Source organism: Cebus imitator, unplaced genomic scaffold (assembly GCF_001604975.1).
Source record: "Cebus imitator isolate Cc_AM_T3 unplaced genomic scaffold, Cebus_imitator-1.0 Scaffold108, whole genome shotgun sequence".
Lineage (NCBI taxonomy): Eukaryota > Metazoa > Chordata > Mammalia > Primates > Cebidae > Cebus > Cebus imitator.
The window spans coordinates 3,685,730-3,705,958 of NW_016107423.1; the positions used below are offsets into that span (position 1 = coordinate 3,685,730).

At 32.4% G+C, this 20,229-nt stretch overlaps 1 protein-coding gene across 9 annotated transcripts in view; it reads left to right on the forward strand.

Moving 5' to 3' along the window:
• NBEA (neurobeachin) overlaps positions 1–20,229 on the forward strand; it is a 707,023-nt gene that overhangs the window by 467,026 nt on the left and 219,768 nt on the right. For all 9 annotated transcript variants that reach the window (XM_017537954.2, XM_037741813.1, XM_017537951.2 and 6 more), the window contains one exon: positions 3,325–3,449. In XM_017537954.2, coding sequence (XP_017393443.1) covers positions 3,325–3,449 — 125 coding nt within the window. The remainder of the gene's footprint in view (positions 1–3,324; positions 3,450–20,229) is intronic.

Below are 20,229 nucleotides of genomic sequence, written 5' to 3' on the forward strand. Positions count from 1 at the left end.
CATTACACCTTCATGAGGGTACATGTGGGCTTCACACCCATCCTTTGCTGGTATAGGTCAGGTGGGGACACAGTTTTTCTGTGATGTTTGGCTGAAGTATAGCAGTTGTCTAAAAGTTTTCTGTCTTGCTAGCCTGATGTTTTTTGGTCCTTTGACTAGAGGGAGCAGGCTCTTGTTGGGGCTTTTTTTTTTTTATTTTTTTGTCCTCACTCATTGATCTATCTGGGCTGTTGGCCTCTTTGCCTCCAAGTGTGGGATATATGAAGCAAAAAGAACTCATCAGTATGTTATTCCTTAGGTCCTGAGGTCCTTAGCCAGTCTGCCTTCTCTCACCTTTCAGAGTCTTCTCTTTTTAAAATTTATTTCAATAGGTTTTTGGGGAACAGGTGGTATTTGGTTATGTGAATAAGATCTTTAGTGGTAATTTTACAGGTTGCTGTGAATGCCATTTTTCTCTGGCTGCTTTTTATACTTTCTTTGCCCTCAGTTTTCAGAAATTTAATTGTAATGTATCTTAGCATGGACTTCTTGGATTTATCAGTTTGGAGTTCAGTCAACTACTTAAATCTGTACATTTATATTTCATTTCTTTTTATGGCTGATACCACATTTTCTTTATCCACTCATTGATTGATGGGCATTTGGGCTGGTGTTGTATTTTGCGAATTGTGCTGCTATAACCATGTGTGTACAAGTATCTTTCTTGTATACTGACTTCTTCTTTTCCTCTAGGTAAATACCCAGGAGTGGGATTGCTGGATCAAATGGTGATCTACATTTAGTTCTTAAAGGAATATCCACACTGTTTTTCATAGTGGTTATACTAGTTTACATTCCCACCAACAGTGTAAAATGTTTACATTCTCACCACCAACACAGCTACATCTATTATTTTTTTATTTTTTGATTATGTTCATTCTTGGAGAAGCAAGGTGGTATCACATTGTGGCTTTGATTTGCATTTCCCTGATAATTAATGATATTGAACATTCTTTCATATGTTTGTTGGACATTTGTATTTCTTTTGAGAATTGTCTCTTCCTGTCCTTAGCCTCTTTTTGGTGGGATTGTTTTCTTCTTGCTGATTTGTTTGAATTACTTGTAGATTTTTGTCCAATGTATGGATTATGAAGATTTTCTACCTCCCTGTTGTTTATCTGTTTACTCTGCTGATTATTTCTTTTGCTGTGCAGAAGGAAGCTTTTTAGTTTAATTAAATCCCATCTATTTATCCTTGTTTTTGTTGCATTTGCTTCTGGGTTCTTGGTTATGAAGTCTTTGCCTAAGTCAGTGTCTAGAAGAATTTTTCTAATGTTAACTTCTAGAATTTTTATGGTTTCAGCTCTTCAGAGTCTTATGCTTTCCAGAATTATTTAGCTGCCCTTACAGATTAGGGGAAAGTATGTCTATGGTTAGAAATTTTAGATAACATTAGATCTCTGGCCACTTTGGGTGAATTCAATTACTTAATTTTAATATAATCTTAAGGGAAATCAATATATCATGATTTTAGCAAGGTCTTCCTTAAACTACTGGGAATAGTTTGTATATGTAAGGATACAAATCATCCTATTTTAAATTACAGAGATATGCTATTTATTACTATTATTCATCAAATAATCATTATTTAACAGAAGAATTAAGTTATAATTATGATATACAGGAAAAATAAGCACATTAAAGTATACTTCAAAGACTCACAATTTTAATTCTTTTATATGCTGTTTATATTATTGTGTTTTTATAATGAAGTTACAGATAACAAAATTATATGACCATAAAATCTAAAATGCTTTTCACAATGAAATCATTTTTCTCAATGGTTATACATTGAAAAACTCCATAGATTTTTTTTTTTGAAATTAAAAAAAGTTTTGGCCAGGCGCGGTGGCTCATGCCTGTAATCGCAGCACTTTGGGAGGCTGAGGTGGGTGGATCATGAGGTCAGGAGATCGAGACCATGCTGGCCAACTTGGTGAAACCCCGTCTCTACTAAAAATACAAAAATTAGCTGGGCATGGTGGCTCATGCCTGTAATCCCAGCTACTCGGGAGGCTGAGGCAGGAGAATCACTTGAACCGGGGAGTCGGAGGTTGCGGTGAACCGAGAATGTGCCACTGCACTCTAGCCTGGATGACAGAGCGAGACTACATCTCAAAAAAAAAAAAAAAAAATTTAATTCAATGAGTAATTGGTAAAAATGTACTATGTGCTAGTACATTGTGCTAGAAATATAATGATGAGCAAAACATACACAGGTCCTACCTTATTCAGCCTTAAAGTGTTCTTCTACAGTAAAATATCAAAATAATTAATGAAATGAAATCTTCAAGGAAAGTATTTTATATGTTTTCATGAATAGTGCTGTTCTGGAAAATTAGAATATTTCTTTTGAGGGTATTACTCCACTACCAAATGCAGAAAAATTGGCTTTCTAAGCAGTGGTATTTATCATTAATGTTTATTGAAATTAAATTGAAAACAATTATATCATAAAATCTTTCATTAGATTATACAGTGGACCTATTTCCATCATTTTTGATATAGCTCTTGGATTTTTAGTATTGGTTTAGAGTATAAAAGACAGTGATGGCCAATGATGGCCGTTGTTGTTAATGGTTTATATTAGCTGAAAGCTCTAAAATCATCCAAGAACTCTGTTAGCATTAGAATAATAATTTACCAAGACAATTACCACATACTGGAAATTTTTGCAGCTCTAATTCAGTATTATTAATAATGGATAAAATTGCATTTTTCTCAGGTTGCTGTGGGCAGCAGGGAATTATTTCAATGAATATTTCAGCACATTATTTTAATCATTGTTCCACCAAATCCACGTGGGCAATATTTTATACTTCTTAATTCAGCCTATTAAGAAACCATGGTCATTAAATTGTAAACTATTTGTAGTGAGGTATATTCTGTGATTTACAACCCTTGTTAAAAACAGTGTAAAAGAAAGCAAACTGTATCATTAATACTTGTAATTTGATACTGGATTTGTTACTAAATGCCACATGATTAATGTTTTTAGTAGAAAGAAGAAAATTTTAAAAAGCCAAAAAGCAGAGCTGAGTGTTATAATGCCTAAAATATGAGAATGTTTCTAAGTTTTTTTCATTTGTAGAGAAACTATATATATATATATATATATATATATACACACACACATACACACACACACAAATGTAAAATATAAATATCTCCAAAATTATCTTGATTTTTCAATGAGACCAGCAAAATAGCTTCAGTTTTACAGAAAAATGTATTTACACTTAATGCATTGTTATTAATAGAGATTACTTTTTTCCCCTTCATCAGCCAATTGCACGATTTCTGGCGTTTGGATTACTGGGAAGATGATCTTCGTCGAAGGAGACGATTTGTTCGCAACGCTTTTGGCTCCACTCATGCTGAGGCATTGCTCAAAGCTGCAATAGAATATGGTTAGTACCAGTGCTTCTTACACAAAAATACTTCTGGATGTCAGGTGACTCCTTGTGGTTGAGAATTTCCTTTTTTTTTTTCTAGTATTTAATATTCTCCATGTCATGAGTCAGAAATATTTTGTTCTGCTTTATCCTTCAGCATAATTTAGCTTACTGTTAATCAACCCAGTATTTCTCAGACTAGATAATATTTTATAGCCTTCAACTTCTTTTTAAGAGATAAGCAGACTCCACAGAGTTGGTTATTAAGCAACATCCCTTTCAGATAGCCTCTAACAAGAATAAAATCAGTCTTTTTCAGTGTCTTTTAAACTTTAATGACCAAGACCCATAGTAAATATTGTTATCCTGTACTCAAACTTATATATTTTATAACAAATTTATAAGTAAATTTGTTTCTGTGTACACACATATATACTGCATTAATATACATATACACATGTAATATATATGCACATGTGTATACTGTGAGTATATATTTATGTATGCATTTACAGATTGTATATATAACTAAAAATGTTTTATTAATAACCTATTTATATGATATTTTATGTTTTAATCTTAATAAAGTAAAGTTTAAAATCCTGTTATAATGTGCCAGTTTAAATTTCCAATCCTCCAATGGACTACAAATGAAGGTTGAAAAAGATAGTCTCTTATTTACAGTATAATTAATTATCACACTACAGTAGGACTGTACCCTAAATTGTCCTTTATAAATTATACAATAAATCATAAATATCAAAATATTTTTGTAGTTTAATAAAAATGCTGCTACTTTAGATTGTTGTCTACTAAGAAGTATACTTAGGAACATTTATTCTACTTGCCCAATTTTAAAGGCTATAACAAGTTTAAGTTTGATGGAGCATATCACAATTTTATAAACCACATTCACTAAGGAAATACCAGTAATGAACACTGTTCATATATTCTGTTATCCACGTTTATTCTTCAATTACTTGTATTTTATTATATTAATTTTCATTCATTTGGAGTTCTAAGTGAGCCATCTGTTTTTAAAATTTATTATAGTCGATAAATAGTTTTATATCAAATCATAGTTTTTATCATGTAATACCATTCATATTCTTAATGAATTGAGCAGGGAAAATGTTTAATTGTAATAAAAAGACAAAATATTCAAAGCTTTTAAAATTTCTTGCCCCAGTAAGCTATGAATTGCTATAACTTAGTAAGCCTCAAAATACCATTAAATAGTAGATAAAGATTTTATATGAAACTGTTAAACCTAAGATAAAAGTTACACAGTAACTTTATACAGTAAAAGTAACAATGGAAAAAAATTATAATTTGTCTTCTTTGAATAACTAAAAGTAGCACATAAGGATAATAGCCCTCTAAGGATTTGACACCAACTTAAAATGAGTTATTATGATGATCCTATAGGAGAGAGTCTTAGAGAGTCGGCCTACTTAGTAGTGGCATGCTCTATAATATTAGCTTAAAATTATTAAAACTTCATTTTATTTAACCAGTAATTTAGAGTTTTTAACCAATTAATCCTGAATTTATCTCATTTGAAAGTAGAAAAGTATAAAGACAGTTTGAACAGAGTTTATGCTACAATGACATCATTAGTGATTCTGAGTTGCCAAAGCTTTAATTGTATAGAATTCACATTATACTACATTCCACAGTCTGCAGATCACTTTTGAAAAAGACGTTTTCACTTTTGAAAAAGACTTTAGAAAAAAACGTTTTAGACGTTTTAGAAAAATATTTGTATTTCTTCTTAAAAATGAATACTTCAATTTGCGTCTTTAATTTGTAAAGTAATTCCTGATAAACCAGTGTCAAAGCCTATAAGAAACAAAATTTAAAGTCTTTAAAATGTTTTTCAAACTGATAATCATATTTTAATAAAATAGTAACTATTGTTAATGAACATAAAGTAAAAAATAATACCCTAAATTTGAAATAGATGAGAGGTGTAAGTGATACTAAATATTCTTTATATGTACTATATTTTAAAATACAGTATGAATTTTCAGTCTAGATTATCAGCAATGTTCAGAACCTATTATCTATCCCTCTTGAGTTCTTTTATAAAAGAAAAGAGGAGTATGTTTTTATTATACATGTTAAGAACAGAGATGACACATCTATACCATAAAATATTCAGGAAATCTGCATGGTATTACTGGAGTTACTTCATAGTCATTCTAAGGTCAGGGAATCGAAGACTTAAGAGAACTAATACAATTTTTTCTCCAAAAACAATTCTCCTCCAACCTTCATCACATTTCACACCTATGGACTTTAGAACTGAGTGGAGAGTTGAGCGTAAATATAGAGGATGTAGAGAAGGTGAGTGGGAAGCTCTCCCTGGAGTGGTCTATACATAGAAGTAGAGGGAAGAATCACAAATTGATGAGAAAAAAATAGTATTGTACCTTCTTCCTAACTCTTAATGTGTGCTCTAACCTATGTAGAAAATATTTCTCCAGAAGAAATAGGAAGTAAATGTCAATATTTATTACAAGGCACTTCATCCAATAAAAGTAAATGTTGAAAAACTTAATTTAAAACAGATTTTGTACTGCCAGGGACCCAAAAGATAAGGAAAGACTGAGAAAATATTCCAAATTGGAGAAAACCAAAAGAGATAAGATAGATTATTATAGCACATTTTTCTAGATGATTACAGTTGGTAAAATTTGAACGGGGTCCATGATCTGAATGGCCATATTGTTATCAAGGCTAGCTTCCAGAGTTGGAGGGATAATGGTGCTTAGACAGGAACGTTCTTGCTTCTGAGAAACACAACGGAGTACTTAGGGGTAATAGGGTGCCACCATACCTGCAACTTCTCAAAAGGCTTCTAAAAGATTAGTAATAATAGGTATGTCCAGGAGTGAGGTGGGCAGTAGATGTATGTTAATATTGGAGAAACCTGGATAAGGATAAAAATGTGAGTTTTGTACCATATTTGAAATGTTTCTGTTAGTTTGAAATTATTTCAGAATTTTTTTGACTTTAGCCCTGCAAGTCTAATTAAAACAAAAACCAAATTAAAAAAATAAAAGTACAGTAATAAATCATGTATCCTTGTAAATGAGCTCAGAATCCTTTTCCTTGTAATATTCTGTATTAGTAGATTTCTAGTAAAAAATAAGAAGAATCTCATGTATGTTGCTGGCACAATGTAAATGAGGATTGTTGGAAGCAAATCCTTTGAAAAACGTTTTGCCAGTGCACATCAAGAGCCTCAAAAATGCTGATACTCTGACCCAACAATTCCCCATCTAGAAACTTGTCCCAAGGAAATGACTCAGAAGAGGGGGAAAAAGCTATTTTTAAATATTCACTGCAGTTTTATTTTATTTCAGTAAAATCTGAAAAGCAATATAATATTGTGGGAAGAGAGGAGAGTTTGATTTCAAAAAAAAGAATGCATTCAAAAAAGAAAAGAAAGAAAACAGATTTTGTATATTTTGAAGAAAGATTTTGTATGTACATATTGCCAGGCTATCCGTGTAAAAGTTAAAAAATAAAAATAAAAAAAGCCTGACATCTGGATATTCTGTCTCCCATTAAACATTTAAATGTGTTTAGGTATTTTGAAGTCTGGCTATGTATAGACTAATAACTAAATGACCGAATGTTTTGGAGTTGTGCAGATGTAGATTAAAAGTATATTTATAGCACAAACCTGCAAATTTTGAGTATGCTACTAGAATAAGTTGAAATTCAACTGACCTCTTTCTCTATGTTAAATACATACAGTATTTCAATTTCCCTATTGTTAAATTCTACTTTGAAAGTTAAGTGCTAACTGTATAGAATCTCTGCTGAAAACTTTGATCAAAAAGTTTTATGCTGATCTATATGGTAGCAACAAAGAGGGTTTTAGGAACAAAAGAACATTTTATAGATGGAACTTTCAGAATGTCTGGAAGTATTTGAACTAGTGATCAAAGTTTTCAGAATTTTAAACATGTTGCATACACTTGGAGAACAATCTTAAATTACTTAGAAAGGAAGTATTTACAAGACCATCAAAGCAGTTCCTGGGATTTGTACTATTGATTTTGTCTTATCTATTAATGTAGTAAGTACGCTGCGGTTCAGGAATATAAGCCTATATTATTGTAACAGAAGTAACACTGATTTAGCAGACTTCATGTTTTAATACAAATATCTTGAGTCACTTGATTTTTTCCGATATCCTAAATTCAACTAAACATTTTAGATTATATTATAGTTAAATTTTCATGTGATAGGAAAGAACATTTAGCCATAATTTGGATTTCATGACATTATTTTCAGGCAATTTATTTGGTGCCTCAAATATATTAATAATATATTAGCAATTCTTTCTTTTAAATAAGCAATCAAAATTGGACATATTTTCAAGGAAATAAAGGATAACAATTTTATTTCATATTTACTTTGAAAAGCTTTCCCTTTAATTTCATTATTAAAACTTGGTTGACCTTTTTCAGTTGGAAAATATCCTTTATACTGATGGAGTTTTTCATGCTTTTTAGTAATACTAATGAGTTGAATAATTTATGAGGTTGTCATGTGCAAAAGATTTTGTGTGATTTGATATACTTTCGGCCTCTGGTGTTGGAATGTGATTAATGAAAACCTAGAGGCATGTAATTTTTTCCCTGATGGTTAGTGTTCTAATTTTGCATGTATTTAATGTGTTATTTAGGTGATTTCTAATAGTTAAATCTCATACAAGTGAAAATTTAATTGATTACCAGGAATTTTACAGACCATAGCAATGGAACAATATAAGGACAGTATTTTAAAACTCATAAACTCATCTTCTGACCTGCAGAGTTCTTTTTCTTTTGAGCAAATTAGCTAATAGGGAAATTATTGACAAAGGAGGGTTTGTATATTGTTTATATATTAAAATAAAACATAGACTAGACAAATTCTGGTGCATTTCTAGCATGTAAATATTGTAGTTGCCGAAGAATAGTACAAAATCTTAATAAGTTTGATTGTCTTTGTTGATTGTCAGTTATCATTTAGGCCTCTGTTGCCTTTTCATAAAATTACAGTGGAACAATGTTTCATCAAAACCTAAGATTGCAAGAGCTTCCCTGTCTGTGATCAAAGACATCATCTTAAATAGGTCTGCTCAGGCATCATAGAAGAGAGCAGGCTGCTTCAGGCTGAAGAAAAAAAAACATGGAACAAAAATGACAAAGTTAATCAGTCATTTCTTTGGCAATAAATAATAAGATATGCTGAGAACTGCAAATGAGAACATTCTTAGGTTCCTCAGAGATGTGTCTGCTTAACACCTGATTTATCTAAGCTTGTGAAGCCATCAAGATATGACCTTGATGAATAAAAAGCAGCACTGTAATGAATCTGGAATTAAATTAGTTTTGATGGTATATGCATGGCTACTGCAATGTGCTACTTTCAGTCATCAAGAACAAGAAAGGCAGTGAGAATAGAAACATGCTAAGACAGCTATACAATTGTTGAGAAATAAGCTATCAAGTAATCTGACTTCCTTTTTCAAAGACTTTATAGTTATTATAACATTTGAGAGAGATGACTTGATTTTTTAAAAACCTAATAAGCTATTGGTTGTATTATATAGAGACTATAGTAAGCATCTTTATTGTTGTTCATTGATAACTCCATTTTAGTTGTTGTATTACTAATTGGATATACTTATTTGGAATGAAACAGATAATCTGGTTATGTTTAAATAATTTATTGAAAGTTAATGATTCACATTTTTTAAAAGAGATAGAGAAGTGTCTGTCAGCTCTTTTTGGTGTCATTGTTACATTTTAGTGTCATAGCCTTGTCTTCACCCTATAGTTTTTACAGTCTCTTAAAATAATGGGTTACATAAAGGCTAAGTTACAAAATATTCTTATAAATACATTTCACAGATGTTATATAGTATTTTTCATATTAGTAAATCTTCTAACAAGCCGCTTAGTTTTGTGCTGAAGGTTCGGATTGTAGACTTGAAACAGATTTGGAGGACTTGAGTAACTATTAATTTAAAAGCATTTATTGAATAACTTCTGCTTACTGTGAACATGCTAGATGCTAGATTTGGAGATTGAGACAAACAGTTTCCTCCATTTAACAGCACACAGTTTAGTGTAGTGATTCTCAACAGGGGCGGAGGTAGGAGTGCACTGCCGGCATCTAATTGGTAGAAACCGGAAATGCTGCCTAAAATATCCTACCACACCCAGGAGAGCTCCCCACAAAGACAACACCAAAATTCCAGCCAGAAATGTCAAAAGAACCAAAGTTTGAATAACTTTATTCCTTTCTACTGGAAATTAACATTTTCATATTAATAAATGTTCTAACAAGCCACTTAGTTTGTGTTGAAGGTTCAGATTGTAGACTTGAAGCAGATTCAGAGCAGTTAAGTAGCTACTGATTTAAAAGCATTTATTGAATAACTTCCACTTACTATGCATATCCTATATGCTGGATTTGGAGATTCCTTTCCAATGGAAAGAAATAAAGGGTTATTTAAACTTTGGTACTGTTTCCAGTGGAAAAGAATAAAGAGAATAAACAGTTATCATAGAGGGATGTAGTAGTTCCTAAAGGGTCACAGGGAGAGACAGTGACTCAGAGTCTGCTTGGAGTAGGCTTCTTAGAAGTCATGGCTTATGCATTGTCTCAAGAGATTATGAATTTACCAGGTTATTAGGGAAGTAAAGGCAGAGATGATAAGAAAAATTACCATGGTATGGAGACATAAAGGACCCTAACTTACTCCTTTGAATGGCCTTAATATTTGGTATTTGACGACAAGTCACTTCATAAAGGTATCAGAAAGTATTTTTATTTTAGATGTTTCATATTCCTAGATAAAACAAAAACCATTTGAGGATAAGAATCAGATCTTCTATCTGTTCCATTTGCAACATTTGCATTCATACAATTCTTTGTGCTTATTACTCAGTTGCTATTTTTTATTTAATTGATAATTAATTTTTTTTTTTTGAGATGGAGTTTCGCCCTCATTGCCCAGGCTAGGGTGCAATGGTATGATTTTAGCTCACTGCAACCTCTGCCTCCTGGGTTCAAGCGATTCTCCCACCTCAGCCTCACAAGTAGCTGAGATTACAGGCACATGCCTCCATGCCCTGCCAATTTTTGTATTTTTAATAGAGATGGGGTTTCACCATGTTGGCCAGCCTGGTCTCGAACTCTTGACCTCAGGTGATCCACCGCCACTGTGCCCAGCCTGATAATTGATTAATTTTAAGAAATACAAACAGTGTTTTTAACTACACCATTCATCATTTTGGGTAACAGCTCTGAAGGATGGATTTCCTATAAACCAGGTCTAGAAGGATGGTATTTCCAAATTATTTTTGACTGGCGTGGAACTAATTTAGATCATTGTTCAAAATCTTGTTTCTTTTAGACTAATATTTGGTAAAGTGTACACACAATTGCATTTGCAAGTGATTATAATATATAATAGTAATATTTTCATCAAAGAGCATTAAAAATGTTGTGGGAGCTCAGTAAAGAGGGTCGCCTAAAAAAAGAAATATATTTTAGCTGGAGTCGAAAGGATGAATGGAAGTCTTCCCAAGCCAATGAGTGGGAGGGTGGCATTGTGGAAAAAGGGACCACATAATACAACATAATGTATTCAAGGAATGGAAAATGATACTATATGATGGAAGACAGGATTGTGTGGGGAAATGGTATGAAGATGAGGATGAAACATAGTTGTGGCCCTCCTGTGAAGGGGATTGTCATTAAAGGATTTTTATTTGGAAAATGACAGACCATAGAAATTAGGTGACATGCTAAATAATAAGTGATAGAGCTAAAACTCTACCCAAATACCAGTCTCTTACTCTACAGTGTGTTGTGAATACATTTGGAATTTACTTAACTGTTTGAGGGCATTACTGAACATTTCCCTACTGTAAAGTCGAACTGCTAATTTTTGGTTGGCTCTTATAGCTTATCATCTGTAAAGATACATCAGAACAGATTAACTTAGTATCATTCCCAGGATATGTATGCTATACCATTTATAAAACATTTTTCAATGTTTTGGTGTTTTAAAAAGTGCTTTCAGATAATCTGTACCAGCGCCATCACTTAGATATTTCATTTTTTTAATAATTAAAGAGACATTTAAAATTACCTCTTTCTTCCATGTCTCTGAGCCAGTTGCTTACCTGTCTCAAAAATCTCCTAGCCCCCCATTTTCCATCATCTTATATTTTGAAAGTGAATTGTCCACATTGGACTTTGTGATAGACTTGAAAGAAGACGCCAAGCCTCTCATGAAAAAACAGCCCATATTTATTTTCTCCATTTATTTTCCTTAAATTGTCTGTACAAACATGATTTTCTCAATCACATTGTTTAAATTCTTATTGTAAATTCTCCATTAAAAATTCTAATCTATAGTAATCTAACTTCTGGTGGTTAATGCTGTGTAGAGCAAAACCACCGTTCATTTTTACAAGAGCATAATCTAATTAAAGTACAATATAAATGCTAGCTTGCATGACCTATCAAGGCCTATATGTTTGGGATATGTCATATCCCAAATGAAAGCCATGTTGTCATTAATGCCACCATAATTCTTTGACTTCTCGCTGGCTCCTTTACCTACCGTCATGAACCCAGGCCACCTTCACAAAAATGGCTGCTCCATCACAGGGATCAATTAGGGAATTGTCATGTTTGTAAATTTACTAAATGTGTCATGGGGATACCAAAATCACTGAATAATTGGATTGAGATCAAAAACTGAGACTATTGTCTTAGTGCATATGCTATCTGTAAGATGGAAGAATAAATTTGTCTCCTATTGAAAATACATGAAATGGGAAAAGTTTAAAACTCTAGTAAACAAGAAATGCTAGATGTGGAAAAAAAAAGGAAAAAGACACCAGCATCATTTCCTGAGGTTAATGCCACCCACTGTCCACCCTTTCAGCCCACCCTGAAGTTGTCCATTTAATCTTTTCTTTTATTCCAATGGTTGTCAAATTTTCCAACTTATATATTCTGCTCCTCACCAGCCCATCTACCCATCTTGGTACATGATACAGGTTCCCTTCCTTTGTCCCTCCTTCCCTTTCTCCCTCCCTTTCTTGCTTTCTTTCAGAAAAACATATGCTCCATACAGGAAATACAAAAAATAGTGCCAAAAATTTTAAAGAAGTCATCCTTGTAAAGATAGCTGTCTTTATCATTTTTATGTATTTATTTCATGTTAGTCTTGATCTGTGTGTATTTTATCATAGGGACCAAATGCTATACGATGTACTAAAATAGTCACAAAGATGAATAATTCATCATCTCTGCTCTTTCTGATATTTAGAGAGTTCTAAAATGGCCCAAGTTTTCTGTATGTTTTATTACGATTTTCACAAGTGAAATGTGCTCTGTGATTTTTAATATAATGAAATCCCATTTTAAATAATTAGAACTCCTAACTTCATGGCTAATCAAAATCCTACCAAGTAATGTCCAGTCTAAAATGTGGAGAGTCTGCATTTATCGTCATGTATATTCTTAAAATATGGTTTATCACATTTTCTTTAAAAAGCATAGAATGCAGTTTTCTGCATTGACTGCATTAAGATTATTAAGTTAACATTTAATACTTATACAGTGCCTCACTTAAATTCAATAATATTTTCCTGCACTTTAATTGTATTTTTCTGTTTAAAAATGCTGTTTATGAATATCCCATTTGTTGGTCTGCTCTAAAAAATATTGCTTGCCTATGAATATTTTGAATTAAGAATGAATGAAATTCCCTTTTTGCTGTCAGAACCAAATTGTAAAAATGCATTGCATGTCTTTGAAAATCAGTATACTCTATTAGCAGACCTGTCAATATAAAAAGTGCATTCCATTTCCACCTCTTGCTCTAATAACCTTTTCTGTGTTACTCTGAGGCAGTTCACATAATCAGAGTATATTGTCAGCTTACTGGAGTTGGGGAAGCATGAAATGAAAATCACGTTAATATTGATCCAATTCTTTTGCTTGCAAGTGTCATTGATGTCCTTTTCCAGTGAGCAATAACTGTTGGTATTAGGTAGCCATTTTCTTCTCTTCTGTCTTAAATTCCAGTAAATTGTTTGCAAGCATAACTAATCTGAATAAAAATGTACTACTTGGAATAATTTCCATGTGTTAATTCCCAGATTACTAATGCTACACATTTACTATACCACTGAACTGGTTTCCCCCAGCTTTTCAAAACACAACCTACCTAAAGGTATAATGTTTATATCTAGTTTAAAATAAAAGTCTGTACAAGTTTCCTTTTGGTAAAAGCACATAAGATGCTGTACTCTGATTTTTATGTAATATAGTTATGTGCTAAAGTGGACCATAAGTGCCATGAGTTATTGATCCACATAGGAATAGCATTTTTGAACCAAGTTTATTATACATTTGAAGCTGGTATCTTGGGTTTTTAATTTTATAGTGATGCAGATAATATCTATTTTGGATTGTTCAATATATTCTCTGTCCACAAAATTAAATTGAAATGGGAATCATCGTTATGTCCAACTCATTCAAAGTAAAATATCCACCACTAAGAAAGGAGGAATTGGATGTCTGAACTATCCAGACTTTATATCTGTATTTATCAAATTTGCTTGGTAAATATTCAGATATTTACTTAAAATGTATTTGGAACAACAAATAGAAACAGTCTGTTTCATGTATAGAAATAGTTACTTTCATAAAATAATTTTATATTGATAAAAGTGAGGCTTCTGACTCAGCATCAGGTATAAAAGAGAAAATTCTTGAGATTTCTAGTCATTCTAATTTAGTGCTTTTATTCAGTATCACTAACAATTTTTGCCTTTGGGATATTTCTATTGAGAGGTATATTTTCTTTTTTTAAAAAAAAAATCCTATTTCATAAAGAAGATGATTTAATTTTTTCTCCTTAATTACCAAAGTGATCTTTCCTATTATCATAATTTGTTTCTTAAGGAAGGACATACTATATCTATGCTATAAAGTCAAACACAAAATTAAAATATGAATTTAGATGGCTTACAAAGAAAAATATTTACTTATTAGTAAATGATTGTAACAGTAGACTGTTCTAGTGTATATTCATTACTTTTATCTCACAGATTCACTAAGGTAAGGATAAAAGTTTTTGAACAATAGGTTCCTCAGTATAAGAAAAAGCATTCTTTCAGGTTCTTTTTGAAATGTTCAAAATTGTAAACTTGTCAATATATTATTGCACAAGATTATGTCATCATATCTAATGTAATTTTCTGAGAGGTATATTTATCTTAAATTATTTTCCTTTTATTGGAAATTAAGTAACATCATTTAGAGTTACTAAAAGCACTGGTCTGAAAAGGTATTTGTTGCTTAGACTTGAGTTTTAATGAAAAAAAGTAACCTTTAAAATTTCCCAAAGTATTTATGTAATTAATGCACTTTAAAAAGTATTTAGGTTTGGAAATGAATTGCAGCATTTTGTCCTACTTAAGGAGTGGTAGGCTTTGTCAAAATACATTGAACAAGCTAAAAAAATATATTGTGGAATGGCATATAATGAAAAGAATTTTTTCTTTGAAAAAGAATGTCATCCTATAAAACTGATTTCTGATGTTTAGAAACAGAATTACCTGATAATACATTTAGGCAAAAATAAAATGAGACCAGATTTCTATTCTGCCAGTGTCCTTCCGAAGATACTTTTCCGAAGATGAAAACCTGTATTAAATGCATTATCTCTTGTTGAGAAAGCAATTCTTCCCCTTCAAATATCCAAGATATTAAACATATTTACATTACTAAATACTTATATACGAAATCAGAAGTACAAATACATTGATACATTATGTAATTTTATTTACATTACTAATAATGTCTTTAAATGAATAAAATAGTTATGGGGAAAACATACATTACATTTAAAATGTAAGCTATTTATACTCCATTCAATTTCAAAAGCACTTCATAACACCTGTACTTCATGCTATCCTTCCTGTCTTCAGGGAGCACCCAATCTAGTGGAGGAGTTGAAGGCTCATTCATGTTTTAATGAATACAAATACTGTTGTAACAGCATGGTGGAAAGAAGAATATTAACTGCAACCGAAGGAAAAGAAACTATCACTTTTAAATACCTGATATTGAATACGCATTGTGCCATGACCATAGACTCATACTTTCTTGAGTTTTTTAATCCTCAAATAAGCCAGCTTTTTTTCCCTCCTTACATAAATCTTCTGCAACAGTATTATAAGCAATAAAGCATTAACTATGTTCTTTTTCAGTTTTAATTATGTACTCAGTATACTTTTTATCCTCTTTTTTATCTTGTTTTATCAAAAATTTAATAAACATTTTTGAAATCTTACTATGTAAATAATATTCACACATTTTTATTGTCTTATTTTAACTTTGCAATAATCCTGTGAAAGAAAATGTGGAAAATACTTAGTATTACTCTTCTACAAATTTGGAAACTAAAATTAAGAGATTGGTCTGGATTATTTTTAATATGTTCCTAATGGATATTGGTGAGGAACAATAACTAAGAATGGCAAATCACATAGTCCCACCCTCCCACTCATGAAGAAACTGTGAAGTACATGAAAAGTAATTTAAGTAATGTGCATGTAAAATGACTAATATATGAATTGTGTTTATGTGTTTTCATTTACTCAATAAACATTTATTACCATTTTTACATGTGAAATTAAAGTGCAGGAGAGAATCCCTAAAATAAAAACACTCCAAAATGAACAATGATAAGATATGATGACTCATTTCTAAGATATAAATGTTATACAGAAATGTGAATAATCAACCTGACTGAATCCTGAAGGAAAAGGCATGTAAGAGATTTTATGTAAAATAAATTACATATGTCGACTTAAAGATTGGAGACAGAGTGGCATGTATGCAGACAAGAACATTCAGCTTTTAGAGAATCTGAGGTACAAAGAGGCCAAATATGTAAAATAGTGAGGTTAAATAAGCAGAGGCTAGATCATGAGCTTTAGACCACATGTTTAAATGTTACAGATAAAATAACATCGAAAATGTGTTATTCCTTGGTTGATATACATATACCTAGATAAATATACCTATATATATAACTTTTCAATAAATGAAAACCCCATAGTTCCACAGTCAATATAAATAATAATAGCATAAACTGGTGAAAAGCTGAGTCTACACTAAAACTGGCTTATTATGGGGTTTTATCTATTTTCTTTGTGTGTTAGCCGCACGTATATGATTTATGGCTAATCTATTGTTGTGTATTACTTTTTCGTTTATTAGCATAGATGTTTTAGAGTTGATTATAGGAGGATTTCTTAAACAGAAATAAAATACTGTATTTTCTTTTACATTAATTGTTTATATTCATCAATAGAAAAGAACATAAAGAGTACATGAACTAATTTATTTGCCTTGATCATGTGGCCATTGCAGGTAGACATATTCTTTGATGTCATTAAGAGGAGTTAATGTCTCCAATTTATCATTTCTGCATTTTAACTTATGCTTATTTAAAATAACAACACAACTTTAAAATTATCATTTAAAATGTAGAAATAAGAGTAACAATAATACCGGAATATAGTAACAACGCTAAAAACATTTTAGTTCTGCTGTTACTTCACCTTTAAAATATACCTTGTTTCACATGGGTTCTTGGCTGTTAATAGAAATTTTATAAAGGAACTTTATAGTCTGTATTATATAACATTTTTATATACAGAGCTTTATATATATATATGTTTCCTAGGAAGTCAATCTACAGAGTACTTTCATGTGTTTTTTATTTGTAATATGATGTAGAAAATAGCGTACTATTTTAGATTTAGCTTCCTTGATCTGTAATTCAGTGGCATTTTTTTCTCCTGAAACTTTTAAATTTTTTGGTATTTTAATGTTTTCATAGGCAACAGCCTATATGTCTATCCTACCCAGCTTTACACATAGTACACATTTTCAGATCCAAGGCATTCTGGTAGTTTGTGGTATTCGCTTGTTAATTTCTTGATGAATGGCTAAAGAGGCCAAAAAGTGCACTCAGTCCAACATGTCTCTGAAGATAGATGATCTCAAATAAATTCCCTTCCCAATCAGATTTTGATTTGTTGGGTGTTAAACCAATTCTTTCTAAGGACAGTGTTTACAAGCCTTGTAATGAGACAGCCCTTTGAGACCTTACCTCTTTTTGCCTGTAATTTTGATGAATGAAACTCTAATTCATAAAGGATATTGTGATTGAAAAGCACCTTTAGATCTCATACACTTTAATTTAGATAAATGTTTGGTGCAGTACCATAAAATCAGGAAGTTTACTGAGCTGCAAACTGATAGCACTTCAACAAGGATGATAAGCTTAATGTGTTGATATGGATTAGTTTACTATATATCTTTCAAAGTCATGATTGTTTTACTGCTTTAAAACTAGAGGGGATAAAATTGAAAGCTTGATACACATTTCAGAGCTCACCTTTTTTCCACTACATTTTCTTTACTGGTAGATTTTTGTTTTGGTAATACAAAAGTAACATAAAACTTTTTTTTTTTTTTTTTTTTTTACTGAGAAAGCAGATTACACATGATTTTTATGTAAGGAAAAGCTTGCTTTATTCGATTACTCACACTTGAGTCTTTTTTGACTTTACTGTGAAAAACCACGTTTCCTTTCATGTAAATACATAGATTCTCCTGCTTGCCCCAAACTAAAGGCAGATCATTTAAGATTCTGAGATATCCTGGGAACTTCAGACTTTGAAATACGCAGGGGTAACTGTAATGTCTGAGTTTATACATTTATTCAAGATTTATAAAGGTTTGCTCTGTGCTGGGCAGTGTGCTACGTACTGAGAATACCAAGACAAAAAAATGTTTCCAGTCATAAAGGAGCTTGGAGGCTTTTGCGGAGGTAAATAAATAAGCAAGCAGTTACAATACCTATAAATGCTGCGGTAGCAGGCTTTATGAGGTATGGTGGAAGCATAAGGGAAAGAGCACACAAGTGCTCTTAAGAAATCAGAGAGGGGAATAGGGTGGTGGAGGGAACTTGAACTTAAATTCAGCACATGTTTGTGGTACAACTGCTGGGTGCCAGGCACTGAAGCTACAGAAATGGGACTACAACCTAGTGGAGAGGACAGACACATAATAGGTAACACCTATACGGTGCAGTTGAATTATGTGAAAGCTGTGAACATGCGGTAGGGTTGGTTAGGAAAGGCAGCTGAAGGAAGTGAGTTTTGAAGGGCAACTAGGAATTAGCTAGGCCAAGTAGGAAAGGTAGGAACATACCCTGCAGGGGGAATAACATTAGCATGGGTAAAGAGACACGTGAAAGCATGGCATATTTTGGAAGCTGTAAATGATCCAGTATTGCTGAGGAGGGTGTGCTGAAAACACAGAACTGGTTATGAGAGGATCAAAGGCCTTGGTAAGCCATGCTCAGAAGTTTAGCTTTTATCCTACAGTCGAAGTCTTGCATTGGGTGTTCTTGATTGGGAGGAGCTAATTAATAATTTTAACAGGAAAATATCCTAAACTTCTTTGTGTTTTATAGCACTCTGACAAAAGTATTGAAGGTGGTGTGAGTAAGCAACGGCTGACACCCTCTAGACCAAAGCAGTGATGGCCTGAACTAGGGCAGGGGCAGTCACCATGCAGTATGAATTCCTGTTTCTGCCAAAGTACATGGTTGGTCAAAATAAGAGGAGAAGGAGGAGCAAGAGACAGTTAGCTCAGTTAGAGAAATGTTCAGTTAATCGTATTCAGGCAAAGTCTAGAAATACAGCTATGAAGACCTCAGGAGAGATTCTGAATTATCAATCATGGATTTGCTTCTTTTGTTCTCAAATGAGGGAAGCTCCATATTTTTGTTTGCCAAGAAGCAAACAAGTTATAAAGATAGCTACTCTCAGAATATTACTGTTGTACTGGCTTTATATCACCAAAAATCAAATAGAATTGAGATAAGGTCCTGAAGCATTCAGTGATCTATCCTCAATCTTTTATTCTAGAAGTAATAATTATCTATGGGCCAGTGAAAGAACAATACACATGTAACCCATTTAATTCCCCTCCCCTCCAATGTAGCATTGATTTGTAATAATACTATTTGTCTCTGAAGTATTTATTAAAATATATATTTAACAATCTATTACTTTATACATTTAAGCTGTGTATTAACTGTGTTCTCTAAATGTGGTTATCCAGTAGGAGCTAGGATGAGACCATACCACTAAGCCAGTGACACTCTGTAATGGTATTGTGATGTGACTATATTTCTCAACATGTGTTTTTACTCTGGTGTCCTTTGAGTTAATTTTTTCATATTTTAGCAAACATTTGGCCTCTATTCGCTGAGAAAAAGAAGTATGCAAACTGCAAATAAAAGAAGGAAAAAAGCTAACTCTATTTTACATTGCAAGTTATATGACAGCCAGATGTACTTGTAAGAAGATGACTGGGGCTAGGCACAGTGGCTCATGCATATAATTCCAGCACTTTGGGAGGCCAAGGTGGGAGGAATGCTTGAGCCCAGGAGTTCAAGCCCAGCCTAGGAGCATAGTAAGAGCCCATCTCTACAAAAACTAAAAAATAAATAAATAAAAAATAAAATACCCAGGCATTGTGTGGTGTGCATCTGTGGTTCCACCTACTTAGGAGCCTGTGGTAGGTAGGAGGATTGCTTGAGGCAGGGAGGTCGACGCTGCCGTGAGCTGTGATCATGCCACTGCACTCCAGCCTGGGCGACAGA